Source organism: Theropithecus gelada, chromosome 9, assembly GCF_003255815.1.
Source record: "Theropithecus gelada isolate Dixy chromosome 9, Tgel_1.0, whole genome shotgun sequence".
NCBI lineage: Eukaryota > Metazoa > Chordata > Mammalia > Primates > Cercopithecidae > Theropithecus > Theropithecus gelada.
In genome coordinates this window covers 34,703,095-34,719,479 of record NC_037677.1, presented here as the reverse complement: position 1 = coordinate 34,719,479, position 16,385 = coordinate 34,703,095, and the positions used below count along the sequence as shown (strand labels likewise).

The following is a 16,385-nucleotide window of genomic DNA, read 5'->3' as shown; positions in this document are numbered from 1 at the left end:
GCTGTTGGGAATGGTTGTAATTACCAGAAAAGAGAAAAATGATGATGTCTTGAGTAGAAGCTATAAAGCCAGCAGGTTGCACTGATGGATATGGAAAGAGAGGGCTCTAGGCCTCATCTACTGAAAGACATGGAGAAGGAGCAGGGCTTTTGTTTTGACAGGGAGGTGTTTGGGGAGGTTGTTTTGGACAACCAAGTGGATGTTGAATATACATTGATATGCAGATCTAAAGTTCAGAGAAGGACGGGCTGAAGAGATAAATTTGGGAGTTGTAGGTAAGTAGTTTTTTTTAGTTTTACTAAGTATTGCCTTTGTCTTAGTATGACTCATTTATTTAGAAGTTTACATAATTTAATTTGTAATATGGCTTGTGTTTTTGTTTTTGTTTTGTTTTGGGCAGGTGCCCGAGGCCCTTGTCATCTTCACTGATTCCAGCTCATGGCTTGTATTTAACAACTGGCTCAAAAAAATTCCTAAAAATTTACTTACTGAGTCTCCAGAGCTCTAATGAGCTGGCTCCAGCACACAGCTGCTCCTTTCTTTCATTCAGCAATTTTACAAGTCCTGATGGCTCTACCTTCAAAACATGTATCTTGGCGGGGCGCGGTGTCTCAGGCCTGTAATCCCAGCACTTTGGGAGGCCAAGGCGGGCGGATCACGAGGTCAGGAGATGGAGACCATCCTGGCTAACACGGTGAAACCCCGTCTCTACTAAAAATACAAAAAATTAGCCGGGCGTGGTGGCAGGTGCCTGTAGTCCCAGCTACTCGGGAGGCTGAGGCAGGAGAATGGCGTAAACCTGGGAGGTGGAGCTTGCAATGAGCCGAGATCGCGCCACTGCACTCCAGCCTGGGGGACAGAGCGAGACTCGTCTCAAAACAAAAACATGTATCTTGAATCTGATTACTTTTCGCTAAAATAGTACTGTAATATAGTAATAGGTAATGCTAGAAAAAATAATTAAAGCTATAGATACCATTTATTGTAGGTTTACTGATTGTCAGGCACTATGGCGACTCTCTGGATTGGTTCATTCGCGGCAAATGGATAGGAGATATCTACTATCAGGAACTACAAACGGCAGTAGTCTCCATGCTGTGATTAGCTTTCATAGGGAATTGTATCTGGGATTCAAGAAGCAGAAAGTAACCCATTTCGCCCTCCGTATCTGCTCAGGGGTAACCCCTGGCAGCGATCCTACGTGAGACCTACGTTGGCACAGTGAGCTAGGCCGGCACCCGCTCCAGCCCTCGCGCGTGCGCATAAAAGCCTATTCCCGGGGGCGGGGCCTGAGCGAGCTGGGCGGGGCCTGAAGGAGCCGGAAACTCCTGCAGCTCCACCGCGTTACTAAGAGACGCGAGGGTCACAGAGGCCACAACACTTGGCCTCTCGCTGGCCCTGCCCTAGGATCCCGAATAGAGAACGCGAGCACCGCCACGCCCGCCTGTGAGCTCCCGGGCGCCCCCGGCCTCTCCAGCTCGGCGGAGCGAGGATAACCGGAGAGCCGGACCCAGGGGTGGGTGGATGCGTCGCTGGAGGCGGGGGCCCTGCCCGCCAACCCCTGCGCCCCGGCCGTAGCCCCACCCCGGAAGTCCTTGCTTCGCCTTCTCCGCCCCGCAGTTCTCTAGTGTCTCTTGAGGTTTGCCCAGATGATCCCGTGGTTTTCATGTGTCTTCCGTGTTTTTCAGGGAAGCGGGTCACTATTTGGCCGTCCCAGAATCTCAGAGTCCGGTTCTCCCGGAAGTTTCCGGGCTGCCCCGGACCCCATTGGCTTTAGGAGCCGCGACTCCGAGGGTTCTGATTTGGACCCTAAATTTTGGAATACTGTGCTTTGTCCATCCTAGCCTTCTTAGGCAGATTTCACCTCCCACACATTGAGTAATTTATGGCAGAAAGGAAGTTGGAGGGATGGGGACTGCAGGTTAGCTGTGGGGGCCGGAAGGGAGCGGCTTTGTGCTGCACATATGCAGGTTGCACTCCCGGAGCAGGGACCGCCAGGCGTGCTTTGGGAACCGCTTTTGTCTTTCAAATGAACGCCCAGCGACAGCGGACGGGAGTTCCAGGACCTTAGAGACCGTCTAATGCTTCTCTTTCAGTTAAGGAAACAGGCCGAGGCGTGTTCATGGCCTTGCCTAAGGTTACGTGCTGATTACAGGGCTACTCCTGCTGCCTTTTAGAAACAGAAACCTAACAGGAGAAAAAAAAACGGACTATAAGGGCGGCTGATGCCCTTGAAGTTTTAATACTACTAAAAGTAAACGCACTTTTCAGAGTGGAAGGGAAGTGAAAAAGGAATTTGGGTGGCTGGCTACATCAGAAGCTTCTGTTACAACTTTAGATTGTCAGGGATTTCAGATGGTGGGTTTTTAAAATAACAAGCTCGAGGCCGGGCGTGGTGGCTCACGCCTGTAATCCCAGCACTTTGGGAGCCTGACGCAGGCGGGTCACGTAAGGTCAGGAGTTCGAGACTAGCCTGACCAACATGGAAAAACCCCGTCTCTACTAAAAATACAAAAAAATTAGACGGGCGTGGTGGCGCATACCTGAAATCTCAGCTAGAGGGGAGGCTGAGGCAGGAGAATCGCTTTAACTCGGGAGGCAGAGGTTGCGTTGAGCCAAGATTGCCCCATTGCACTCCAGCCTGGGCAACAAGAGCAAAACTGTCTCAAAAAAATAATAAAGAACATAACATGCTCCTCTATTGAACCATGGGGTTATGTCCCAGTAAACCCATGGTAGGTCGAAAATGCATTTAATGCACCTAGCCAAACTTAAACGTCCTCAGAACACTTACCTTGCCTGCAGTTGGGCAACATCGTCTAACACAAAGGCTATTTTATAATAAAGTGTTGACTATGTCATGTAACTTACTGAATACTGCATTCTGAATGGAAAACAGAATGGTTGTATGGGTACTCGAATTACACTTTCTACTGAATGCATGTTGCTTGTGCACCATGGTAAAGTGGAGATGCGAGTTGAACCTTTCTGTGGGACCATCCATATGCATATAAACTCTGTTTCATGTAATTCAGTTTTACAAACCAGAAACTCAGGCATTGCTGTTTCCTTTTTGTGGAGATACAACTTGGTATTTTAGACATCAAATGTATTTGTATTTTATTTATTTATTTGAGATGGAGCCTTGCTCTGTTGCCCAGGCTGGAGTGCAGTGGTGTGATCTCGGCTCACTGCAAGCTCCACCTCCCAGGTTCACATCATTCTCCTGCCTCAGCCTCTGGAGTAGCTGGGACTACAGGGGACCGCCACCACGCCCCGCTAATTTTTTTTTTTTTTTTTTTTTTAGTAGAGACGGGGTTTCACCATGTTAGCCAGGATGGACTCGATCTCCTGACCTCATGATCCGCCCACCTCGGCCTCCCAAAGTGTTGGGATTACAGGCGTCAGCCACCGTGTCCAGCCCCGAGACGGGGTTTCACCATGTTGGCCAGGCTGGTCTCGAACTCCTGACCTCAGGTGATCCAGCTGCCTCGGCTTCCCAAAATGCTGGGATTACAGGCGTGAGCCTCCGCGCCTGGCCCAAATGTTTACTTTTATTTAATTTTAAATTATTTTTTTCTTGAGGCAGGGTCTCACTCGTCTCCCAGGCTGAAGTGCAGTGACTCCATCACAGCTGACTGTGGCCTCAACCTTGGGAGCTCAAACAATCCACCCACCGTAGCGTCCCCAGCAGCTGAGACTACAGGCATGGGACACCACACCCAGCTAATTTTATTTTTTGTAGAGACAGGGTCTCACTATGTTGCCCAGGCTGGTCTTGAACTCTTGGACTCAAATGATTCTCCCTCCTCGGTCTCAGAAAGAGCTGGGGTTACAGGTGTGAGCCACTGCATCCAGCCATTGAATGTATTTTTTATCAATTCTTTTTTTGGCACAACTGCCAGTAAAGAAACCACTCAGTCTGCAGGTGCTGAGTGCCAGCAGAATTAGTACCGCCACTGAATTTCCTATAGAATTACTGAAAAATCTATCAAGGAATTGTAAGTTGATCTTTCCTAATTTTAGTTTCATTTTGTGTTTTTAATAAAATGAAAGGCCAAAAAAAAAAAAAAAAAGAATTTCCACCACCACCACTTATATAGCATAGTTACGGTAGTCACTAGAGTTCCTATTATGGTGAAATTTACATTCATATTCTCTTTAAGTATTTTGGGAAAATAAAATTTTGAAATGCTTAATAATAACTGGAAGATGTCTATTTCTACTGAGAAAAGTGGTGATTTTCTCCAAAGTCCAATTGAATACAGCATATTTTCTGCTCATCTATTAAATGTAGCATTTTTATGTATAGTTGCTGTAATTTTCTGAGCTGAAAGTGACAAAAGGTTACATAGATGGCATTCAAGAAAATATGTTTTGAATGAATATGAGCAAAAAGTCAAGCCTAAAGCAAAGAGGGCTTGGATAAGACAAAGATTCAGATTGTATCACTGCATGTGCTTCATCTCTAAAAGTCCTGTAAGTAATACAGTCACTAAATTCATATAAAAATATGACTAATTTTGAAAGGGTTTTTGTTTTTATTTATTTGTTTATTTGTTTTTCAGACAGAGTCTCGCTCTGTCACCCAGGCTGGAGTGCAGTGGCACCATCTCGGCTCACTGCAACCTCCACCTCCTGGGTTCAAGCAGTTTTCTGCCTCAGCCTCCCCAGTAGCTGGTACTACAGATGCCCGCTACCTACCATGCCCAGCTAATTATTTTTAGTAGACACGGGGTTTCACCATATTGGCCAGGCTGGTCTTGTACTCCTGACCTTGTGATCCACCCACCTCAGCCTCCCAGAGTGCTGGGATTACAGGCGTGAGCCAGTCCGTTCCTGTCCTGAAAGTATTTTAATACAGTGAGTTCACTAACTTTTTTTTTTTTTTAGACAGAGTTTCACTTTTGTTGCCCAGGCTGGAGTGCAATGGCACGATCTGGGCTCTCTGCAACCTCTGCCTCCCAGGTTCAAGCAATTCTCCTACCTCAGTCTCCTGATTAGCTGGGATTACAGGCATGCGCTACCACACCCAGCTAATTTTGTATTTTTCGTAGAGATGGGGTTTCTCCATGTTGGTCGAGGTGGTCTCAAACTTCCGACCTCAGGTGATGCACCCGCCTCAGCCTCCCAAAGCGCTAGGATTACAGGGGTGAGCCACCACGCCTGGCCTAACTTTTTTCTTTAATATTTCTTAGAACCTTTTTCCTGTGTAACATATCTATATTGCTGTGTAATATATCATATTATATATATGAATGGATTCTTGGGCTGTATCACATGTCCAACTCACCTCTTTGTCATAGCTGGTATATTGCTAGTATATTGTGCAACAGTGGAGTAGCGAACTTCCCACTAGAATGAATGGCATTAAAGGACAAAGGTTTCACTGAAGCATGGCTTATTTATTGTTTTGCCAAGTGTTCCAAATTTTACATAAATTCGTATAATACTATAAAACTGAACCCGGTGCGGTGGTTTACGCCTGTAATCGCAGCACTGTGGGAGGCCGATGTACACGAATCATTTGAAGCCAGGAGTTCGAGACCAGCCTGCAAAACATCCCATTTAGCATCTCTACTAAAAATATAAAAATGTGGCCGGGCGTGATGGCTCATGCCTGTAATCCCAGCACTTTGGGAGGCCAAGGTGGGCGGATCACGAAGTCAGGAGATCAAGACCATCCTGGTTAACACGGTGAAACCCCATCTCTACTAAAAATACAAAAAATTAGCCAGGCATGGTAGTGGGCACCTGTAGTTCCAGCTACTCGGGAGGCTGAGGCAGGAGAATGGTGTGAACCCGGGAGGTGGAACTTGCAGTGAGCCAAAATCACACCACTGCACTCCAGCCTGGGCAACAGAGCGAGATAACGTCTCAAAAGAAAAAAAGAAAAGAAAAGAAAAAAGAAAAAAATATATATATATAAATTAGCTGGGTGGGGTGGTACGCATCTGTAGTCCCAGCTACTCAGGAGGCTGAGGCAGGAGAATCGCTTGAACTCAGGAGGCCACAGTGAGCCAAGCTGACACCACTGCACTCCAGCCTGGGCAATGCAGTGAGACTCCATTTCAAAAAAAAAAAAAGAATTGCCTTAAAATGCAACATGGGTCTGAGCCTAAGTCAATAACTAAAGATCAAAAGTTTTTAAGAAGTCAACATACTGACAAAACTCTGATTTTCTTTGATCTGATCAATGTACATGTCGGTATGCACATTGGAAAAAATGCAAACAGTAATACTAATGCTACTGAAATAATTTCTTTTATCAGGGTAAGAACTGTGTGACTCATGCCTTCATTTAAATCTGGAGCTAAGTTCAAACAACTCTGGGAATTATGATTTCAGAATGCAGTGGGCCCAGCGCGGTGGCTCATGCCTGTAATCCCAGCATTTTGGGAGGCCGAGGTGGGTGGATCACGAGGTCAAGAGATCGAGACCATCCTGGCCAAAAGGGTGAAACCTCATCTACTAAAATACAAAAATCAGCTGGGCATGGTGGTGCGTGCCTGTAGTCCCAGCTACTCAGGAGGCTAAGGCAGGAGAATCACTTGAACCTGGGAGGCGAAGGATGCAGTGAACAGAGTTCACGCCACTGCACTATAGCCTGGTGACAGAGCGAGACTATGTCTCAAAAAAAAAAAAAAAAATACAACGTAAACACTATAATCTTTACAATGTTAAGTAATTCAACACAAATCTAAATAGGAAGAGCATTAGACCAACTTTCTTATTTTTCATAGAAAAGAGTCCATTGGTACTTGTGACTTAGCCTCCTAACAGTCTTCATTATCTTTTTTTACTAACCACTAAGGGAACATTTAGGCTACATCTTTCATACTGAAGAAATACATGTCTGAAATTCAGCAAGTCTGTCCATTTTATTTCCATTTCCTGTTTTTCACCTATTAAATCCAAGTAAAGCTAAATTTATGTCCTGTGAAAGCATTTATTGTAAGATCTTTTTAAATAAAACTTTTAAGTCTATGTTAATTCATCATGTATTTAGCATAATTTTTACCCAGTATGAAGGATGGATATTTCTAACTGATGTGATGCTTATTTTGACTTTTCCTTTATATATATATATATATATTTTTTTTTTTTTTTTTTGGAGCCAGAGTCTCAGTCTGTTACCCAGGCTGGAGTGCAATGGAGCAGTATTGGCTCCCTGCAACCTCCACCTCCTGGGTTTCAAGCAATTCTCAAACCTTAGCCTCCCAAGTAGCAAGGATTGCAGGCAGCTTCCACCATGCCCAGTTAATTTTTTTTTCTTTTTTGAGAAGGAGTTTCGCTCATGTTGCCCAGGCTGGAGTGCAATGGTATGATCTCAGCTCACTGCAACCTCCACCTCCCAGGTTCAAGCGATTCTCCTGACTCAGCCTCCCAAGTAGCTGAGATTACAGGCATGTGCCACCACGCCTGGCTAATTTTGCATTTTTAGTAGAGATGGGGTTTCACCATGTTGGCCAGGCTAGTCTTGAACTCCTGACCTCAGGTCTCCTCACCTCAGTCTCCCAAAGTGCTAGGATTACAGGCCTGAGCCACCATGTCCAGCCTTTCCTTGTTATACTTTAATGTATTTCTTGGCCTTTTTAACATAATGAGCATTTGTCATTGTGACTGAAAAAAATTCAAAAAATATTAATTTATTTACAGGATCTGACTTTAATGTGTTTCAGCCAATAGAAATATATTTTAATAGAAGAATGGATTCAAGGAATCATAGTGAAAATTCTGGACACTTTATTTCAGTTAAATGACTGATATATTTTGTTAATAAAATAAGTAGCTGAGAAAACAAGTACAAGATTATGCCTTTGAAAAACTTGTTATGGAAATTTGGTGAATAGATGATTACATGAACTAAAATCATATATCTGACTTTCCAAGACTATTAGTGACCTCCTACACTGTTTTTAAATCCATGATCTCAGTACCACGACAGCCACACGGTGTGCATGGAATCTGTGTTAGTCCATCTTCTCACATTGGTTCATCAAAAAATCAGGTATGGCAGGGCTCGGTGGCTCACGCCTGTAATCCAAGCACTTTGGGAGGCCGAGGCGGAGCAGGTCACAAGGTCAGGAGATCGAGACCATCCTGGCTAACACGGTGAAACCCCGTCTTTACTAAAAATACAAAAAATTACCCGGGCACGGTGGCGGATGCCTGTAGTCCTAGCTACTTGGGAGGCTGAGGCAGGAGAATGGTGTGAACCCGGGAGGCGGAGCTTGCAGTGAGCCGAGATCAGGCCACTGCACTCCAGCCTGGGTGTCAGAGCGAGACTCCGTCTCAAAAAAAAAAAAAAAAAAAAGAATAAACCATTCCCTCCCCGAAACAAGAAAGGGAAGAGAGTGAGAAGATGGATCTTACCTTACCGTATTAAGAGAGAGAGAGAGAGAGATGCAGTTTTGAACACAGGTAAATGGAATGGTGGTGGATATTTTGACAATTTATTGAGCATGTTTTCAGAAATGTGCAAACTATTACCTGGAACTCCAGTATTTGTATACAGCTTTTAAAACATCACTCCGTAACGCCAACTCTGACTGTGATTTTATTGATAAAGAAATAAATAGACTTTTATGTATCTTTCAGGTACTTGGGGTTTTTTGTTTGTTTGTTACAGTTTTATCCCCACAAAATGGAACATGAATCCTTCTTAATCTTGGAATTGTGTGTTTAAAAACTAATATATTTAATGGGATTCTCAACTCTAAGTATAATTTTTAAGTGGTAGTTTTGTTTATTCTTAAAGGGAATTTCAAAACTGTCATTATTACATTATCTATTAATGTTGTTTTAACATCTTTCAGATATTCTTGGTAATAAGGCCTCTGTAACCATGGCTAGTTCTGACGTAAAACCAAAATCAGTAAGTCGTGCCAAAAAATGGTCAGAAGAGATAGAAAATCTGTACAGATTTCAACAAGCAGGATATCGGGATGAAACCGAATATAAACAAGTGAAACAAGTTTCTGTGGTAAGATTTATGCCTCTACAAACCTCAACTAGAAGTGCGTTTCTCAGATGCTGAAAAGTATTTTATGAACAACCAGAGAATAACTGAAGGGAATTCTACTCCAACTCTCTCATTTTATTTATTTTATTTTATTTTATTCTATTTTTTGAGACAGAGTCTCATTCTGTCACCCAGGCTGGAGTGCAGTGACGCAATCTCCGCTCACTCCACCTCTGAGGTTCAAGGGATTCTCCTGCCTCAGCCAAGTAGCTGGGATCACAGGTGTGCACCATCACGCCTGGCTAATTTTTGTATTTTTGTAGAGACAGGATTTTGCCATGTTGGCCAGGCTAGTCTTGAACTCCTGACTTCAAGTGATCCACGCGCTTCAGCCTCCCAGAGTGCTGGGATTACAGGCAATAGCCATGACACCCAGCCAGACTTTCTCATCTTATTGAGGGGGAGAGGCCCAGAAGAATGATTTGCAGGCAGAGTGAGGGAAGAGGTGGTCATTCAGCTGGGCACATTCAGAATTTTCTATGTTTTATTGAGCAACTGTGCTCTGCTAAATGAATCTTTTATGGTAGACCACAAAAAAAGAATCTTTTTTCCTCACTCAGGTGATTTTATTATCAGATAATCAGTTTGTGGGATAACTATTATTTCCCTCCTTTTACTTTTTATTTTAACCATGAATTAGAAAGAGATTAAAATTGTTTTTTTGTTTGTTTGTTTGTGGCGATTATACCTTATAAACAAAAGTGTTGAAACAACTGGTGACTTTGGTAGTATATCCCAGACTTTTCTGAGAGAGTAGAGATCTAGCTTTCCTTTACGAAGGCTAGACCAAAGTCTAGATTTGGCTCCCGTTTATACTGTGTGGTTCTTCTTATTTATTCTGTTGACTACTAAGACACTTCTTTTTTTTCTCCCAGGCTGGAGTGCACTGGCGCAATCTCGGCTCACTGCAACCTCCGCCTCCCGGGTTCAAGTGACTCTTAAGAGACATGTTGTTTACAAATTCAGTTCACCCCTGAACAACACAGGGACTAGGGGGTTCAGTGCTTCATGCTGTCAAAAATGTGTGTATAAGTTTTGACTCCCCAAAACAACTACTAGTAACCTAGTGTTAACAGAAGGACTTGCCCATATGGTAAACAATTGATCAACCCAGAAATACACTAATATCTTAATATATTTTATGCATTAATGACAAACCTTTTTCTTAATTTTATTTTATATTTCTAGTCTGTGTAGTTTGCAAAATTTTTCTAATCGTTGCAAATCTCAAAAAAAATTTCAACATATTTTTTGAAAAAATCCATGTATAAATGGACTCCCCAAGTTCAAACTTGCGTTGGTCAAGGGTCAACTGTATTGTAAAATATGACATAGTATTAATAAATATATTTTAATTTTTAGATTTGGGATTATAACAGTGTTTATTAACTTGGTTTATTTTTCATTATTTTTTACTAACTTGTCATTTTTCAGAGACTAATGTGTAGGTTTTACAAATCCCTATAAGCTCTTGTTTCTTTTTCTTTTATTCTATTCTTTGACCTGTACTTAAAAATTCCTTTAAAAGTACATAGGAAGCTGGGAACGGTGGCTCACACCTGAAATCCCAGCACTTTGGGAGGCTGAGGTAGGCAGATCACTTGAGGTCAGGAGTTCGAGACCAGCCTGGTCAACATGGTAAAACCCCATCTCTACTAAAAATGCAAAAATTAGCTGGGCATGGTGGCAGGCACCTGTAGTCCCAGCTACTCAGGAGGCTGAGGCAGGAGAATCACTTCAGCCTGGGAGGTGGAGGTTGCAGTGAGCCAAGATCACACCATCGCACTCCAGCCTGGGCAACAAAGCGAGATTCCATCTCAAATAAATAAATTAATTAATTTAATTAAAAATTTAAAAGTACATAGGAAAAATAATGGAGGCAATACAGAATTAAAATGTTATTGCCTCTTTAATAGACATTAATTTAGCAGACATTATTGGGGTTAACAATAAAATTCAAAATACTAATCAAGTGAAGATTGATTACTGTGCCTTCCATATATCTGTCTTCTCAACCATTATACTCTATCCCCATTGCCAACGATAATTTTCATTACTGTATCATCTAAGGCCTTTAAATAGATAAAACAGAAGCATTATCATTGTTATGCTGTTTAAAATAAGCTTTGGGCCGGGCATGGTGGCTCACACCTGTAATCCCAGCACTTTGGGAGGCCGAGGCAGGTGGATCATCTGGGGTTGGGAGTTTTAGACCAACCTGACCAACATGGAGAAACCCTATCTCTACTAAAAATACAAAATTAGCGAGGCGTGGTGGTGCATGCCTATAATCCTAGCTACTCGGGAGGCTGAGGCAGGAGAATTGCTTGAAACCAGGAGGTGGAGGTTGTAGTGAGCTGAGATCACACCATTGCACTCCAGCCTGGGCAACAAGAGTGAAACTCCATCTCAATAAATAAATAAATAAATAAATAAGCTTCATACCCTGCCTTAAGATTGGGATGCCCCTAAAGATATACAGGCCTCAGACTCATAGGTGGCCAGGTTTGGTGGCTTACGCCTCTAAGCCCAGTGCTTTGGGAGGCTGAGGCTGAAGGACTGCTTGAGGCCAGGATTTCAAGACCAACCTGGGCAACACAGACCCCATCTCTACAAAAAATTTTTTTAATTAGCCAGGCATGGTGGAGTGTCTCTGTAGTCCCAGCTACTGGGAGGCTCAGGCAGGAGGACTGCTTGAGTGCAGGAGATAGAGGCTGCAATGAGCTGTGATCACATCACTGCACACCAGCCCACCAGCCTGGGAGAGAGAGCAGGACCCTGTCTCAAAAAAAAAAAAAAAAGAAAAGAAAGAAAAGAAAATTGTCACAAAAATTAAATGTAATCACATGTTTGAAGTGCCTGACATTATAGTGCTCATAATTTGTTGGGCCGGGCACAGTGGCTCACGCCTGTAATCCCAGCACTTTGGGAGGCAGAGGCGGGCAGATCACCTGCAGTCAGGAGTTAGAGACCAGCCTGGCCAACATGATGAAACCCTGTCTCTACTAAAAAATACAAAAAATTAGCCGGGCATAGTGCTGCACACCTGTAATCCCAGCTACTAGGGAGGCTGAGACAGGAGAATAACTTGAACCTGGGAGGTGGAGGTTGCAGTAAGCTGAGATCATGCCACTGCACTCCAGCCTGGGCGACAGAGTGAGACTCCCCCACAAAAAAATTGTTAACTGAAGGAACAAGTGTTAGTAAATTATAACTTTTACTAATCTCATCATCTTAGAGTCTAAAATAAGTAACAAGAACAATAAAACCTTACACAAATCAAAGTATATGTGCCTTAACAAAAAGAAGCACAGGGGTTTAGAGGAAAACAAAATCACTTCCTTCCAGGGACAGTCCTCAGAGAGGGCTTCATGTCCCCAGAGACATTTGCAGTGGGTCTTTAGGGATCGATAGGATGGTGGCTGAAGGCTTGCTTTGGGTGGGATGTTTCTCCTAGTGTGCAGTGGTTTGAGGGTTTGAGAGAAGTTTTTTGTTACCTGGTGGTAAAGTGCTTGCTGACCTTCCCTCCTGAGGAGAAAGTCCTTGAACTTGAAGATCTCATTCCATTTCACCACAGGCAAGAAGGTTTCCCAGATCAAATGAAAATGATCAAGTTGAAAGTCAAGAAGAAAAAAAAGTTCAGAGATGCCAAGGGGCATCAAAAGGAAAAATGTCTAGAAGTCAACAAGCATAGGACCAACCTAGCTGTCCTAAGGATTATCTCATATAAAGTAGCTTAGCTCCAGATGTTCAGAAGAGGCAGTGGTTGTATTGTTTTCTCACTGGATCAGACGGTTTTCAGAGAATCTGCTCCTGGCACCGGGGGGAAGAGGGCTGTAATGGAGTCTTGAGAACACCTCCTTTCCCTGCCAAAGGTATTGGAAGCCACACAGGCAGGCCTGGCCTCAGTGGTGAAAAGGACTGCTGGTGTTCTGTAATGTATGTCAGAGGGCCTGCCAAGGCTTCTCAGATACGCTGTTACCTATTCTCGCTAATTCATAAGTAAATGAGATGACACAAAACATGAAGATGTGTTATTAGACAATAAAAGACTTGTGGACACAGATGGTATATTCATCTCCTCTTCCTACTGAAAGCTGAGATTTATTCATGGGGAACAGAAAAGGTGCAGGGCTGCCTGTATAGATGGTGTTGATAGTGGGATTTGGAGTGAAGGTGCAGGGCTGCCTGCACAGACGGTGTTGAAGAGCGGGATTTGGAGTGAAGGTGCAGGGCTGCCTGTATAGACGGTGTTGAAGAGCGGGATTTGGAGTGAAGGTGCAGGGCTGCCTGTATAGACGGTGTTGAAGAGCGGGATTTGGTTTTCTACAACCCAGATAATGAGGTTTTGGTCATGATCAAGTGCATCTCACGAACTCTGAAAGGAACATATTTGACAGTAGCAAAATACATTAACCTCCCCAGGAAAGGATGACATTGAAGAGGAAGTGGGGAGACAGATCTCCAAATTAGATCAAGCCAAATGATAGAGTACGCAAACCAATATGGTATACAAGAAGGAATGGTAGGAGATGGCTGGGAACAGTGGCTCACACCTGTAATCCCAACATTTTGGAAAGCTGAGACAGGAGGATCACTTGAGCCCAGGAGTTTGAGACCAACCTGGGCAACATATAATAATAATAATAATAATAATAATAATAATAATAATAGTAAAGAATGGTAGGAGAAATTTAAAAAAGATTTTTGACACTTTGGGAGGCCAAGGTGGGAGGATTGCTTGAGGCTAGGAGTTTGAGACCAGCCTGGGCAACATAGTGACACCCTGTCTCTACAAAAAAAAAAAAAAATAGAAAACTTATCTGGGCATAATAGTGCAAAGCTGTAGTTCTAACTACTCAGGAGGCAGAGGCTGGAGGATCCCCTGAGCCCAGGAGGTTGAGGCTGTAGTTAGCTATGATTGCACCACTGCACTCCAGCCTGGGAGAAAAGAGTGAGACCCTGTTTCAAAAAAAAAAAAAAAAAATGGATTTCAAGGTGAACTTGAAATTGGGGCAGAAGGAAATGCATGTACAACTTTGGATAGTTCTTGACTTGCTTGCTTTATTCACTGTGTAGTCATCAACAATCAGCAGGCACTGCTTTCAAAATGGAGCCTGGGCTTACCCCTAATTTCTTCCTGTGGTATTAATTTTAGAAGTTAGAATGTTTGAGATCTTCTGTAAACATAAGATAAATGAACTTTCAATTACTTTGAATGTTTTCTCTTACCTTGGCCACAGTATTGAAATTTAAATCTATAAACTGAAGCTGGGTGCAGTGGCTCAGGCCTGTAATTCCAGCACTTGGGAGGCCGAGCTTGGAGGATCACTTGACTCCAGCAGTTCAAGGCCAGCCTAGGCAATGTAGCAAGACTCTGTCTCCAAAATAAAGTAAAATGAAATAAACCTAGAAATTGGGCTCTAGAGAAAAGCACTGGATTAGTCATCTTTTTTTGTTGTTGTTTTTTGAGACAGGGTCGCCCAGGCTGGAGTGCAGTGGCACCATCTAGGGTCACTGCAACCTCTGCCTCCAGAGTCCAAACGATTCTCCTGCCTCAGCCCCCTGAGTAGCTGGGATTGTAGGCACCTACCAACATGCCTGGCTAATTTTTGTATTTTTAGTAGAGACAGGGTTTCACCATGTTGGCCAGATTGGTCTTGAACTCCTGACCTCAATTGATCTACCTGCCTCAGCCTCCCAACGTGCTGGGATTACAGGCATGAGCTACTGCACTGGGCCTGAATTAGTTATCTTACAGCATAAGGCTGCAATGTAAGATGTGTCTTGTGAGTATAATACTTTAAAAGCTGAAGCATTTTAAAATCTAATCTTATACTTTGTTGGTGTAAGTCATACTTTTTAACTATTTGACAGTAAAATATGAGATAAAAATCAGCCCTGCACTATAACATTTGTACTCTGGTTCTTGGTGTGCAGGTAGATCGTTGGCCAGAGACAGGATATGTGAAGAAACTTCAGAGAAGGGACAATACGTTCTATTACTACAACAAACAAAGGGAATGTGATGACAAGGAAGTCCACAAAGTGAAAATTTATGCTTACTAGCCTGTCTTCTTTGTATTACTTGTCAATTATACTTTAAGAATTCATCATTTCCTTCTACATCGTGTAAATGTTTGTCATTTTAAGAAATAATTCAAAATGCAATCTTCAGTTTATTATTTTGTGAAACACAAAAGCCATGAGAATTAGCATCTGTTAATCACCTTGTCCTGTTCTAAGAACTGGCTGCAAATGCATTAAAGTTGTACTTTCTTGGTCCTGCTCTTTTTGTCCATTTTGTTTTGTTTTGAGACAGAGTCTCGCTCTGTTGCCCAGGCTGGAGTGCAGGGGTGCAATCTCGGTTAACTGCAACCTTTGCCTCCCGGGTTCAAGCGCATGAGGAAAAAAAAAAAACCAAACAATAAAACAAATTCCTGCTAGTGCTGCTGGTGGGACAAATACCTGCTAGTGCTGCTTGGTTCACATGCTTGGACATTAAAGATGCATTCTTCTGCATCAGATTAGCCCCTGTAAGCCGAGACATTTGCCTTTGAGTGAGGCCCATCTCAGTGTACCTGGACTAAGACTTCCCTAAGGATTTAAAAACTCCCCAACTATCTTTGAAGAAGCACTAGCCTCAGACTTAAAGGCTTTCACGCCACCTAGTGACAGATGTGTCTTAATGCAATTCGTAGATAATTCATTGCTATCCACACCCATCAGAAAAGAATGTATCCAAGGAATGAAGAGCCTCCTTTGAGGGCTGTGGAAAGCTGGCTATAGAGTATCTAAGGAAAAGGCACAGATCTGTAGCCAAGGATTCTGGTATCTTGGCTTTTACATCTCCCAAGGCCGCATGAGCTTAGGCAGGAGGAAAACAGACTGTCTGTAGCATTCCTCTGCCAGACACAGGGCGGCAAGTCCAGGAATTCCTATGGTCTGCTGGTTTCTGCCGCATGTGGATCCCCAAGTACTGGCTCCTAGCAAAACCTTTATATGCGGCATCGAAAGCAGGGGAAAAGGAGCTCCTCCTCCGGGAAAAAGAACAGGATATGGCTTTCAAGAAAAGCAAGAAGGCCTTAATCCAGGCACCAGCACTAGGGCTGCCAGACATGACAAAGCCCTTTGACCTGTGTGTTCATGAAAGAAAGAGGATGGCCACAGGAGTCTTGGTGCAAATGCTAGTGTCATGGTAGCGACCTGTAACATATCTGTCCCAACAACTGGACTTGGTGGCCGCAGGATGGCTGCCCTGTTTCAAGGCGTTGGCTGCCACTGCTCTGTTAGCTGAGAATGCTAACAAGCTCACTTTTGGACAGAAGTTAATAATTCGGGTGCCCCATACAGTTGTCAC

At 43.4% G+C, this 16,385-nt stretch overlaps 1 protein-coding gene across 1 annotated transcript; it reads left to right on the top strand.

Annotated features, from left to right (window-relative positions):
• The first annotated feature begins 1,340 nt into the window (after positions 1-1,340).
• MEIG1 (meiosis/spermiogenesis associated 1) lies at positions 1,341-15,314 on the top strand. The gene is made up of 3 exons (XM_025396330.1): positions 1,341-1,516; positions 8,820-8,986; positions 14,966-15,314. Exons 2-3 carry the CDS (start codon positions 8,849-8,851, stop codon positions 15,092-15,094), a joined length of 267 nt encoding a protein of 88 aa, XP_025252115.1. The 5' UTR covers positions 1,341-1,516; positions 8,820-8,848; the 3' UTR covers positions 15,095-15,314.
• The last annotated feature ends 1,071 nt before the right edge of the window (positions 15,315-16,385 follow it).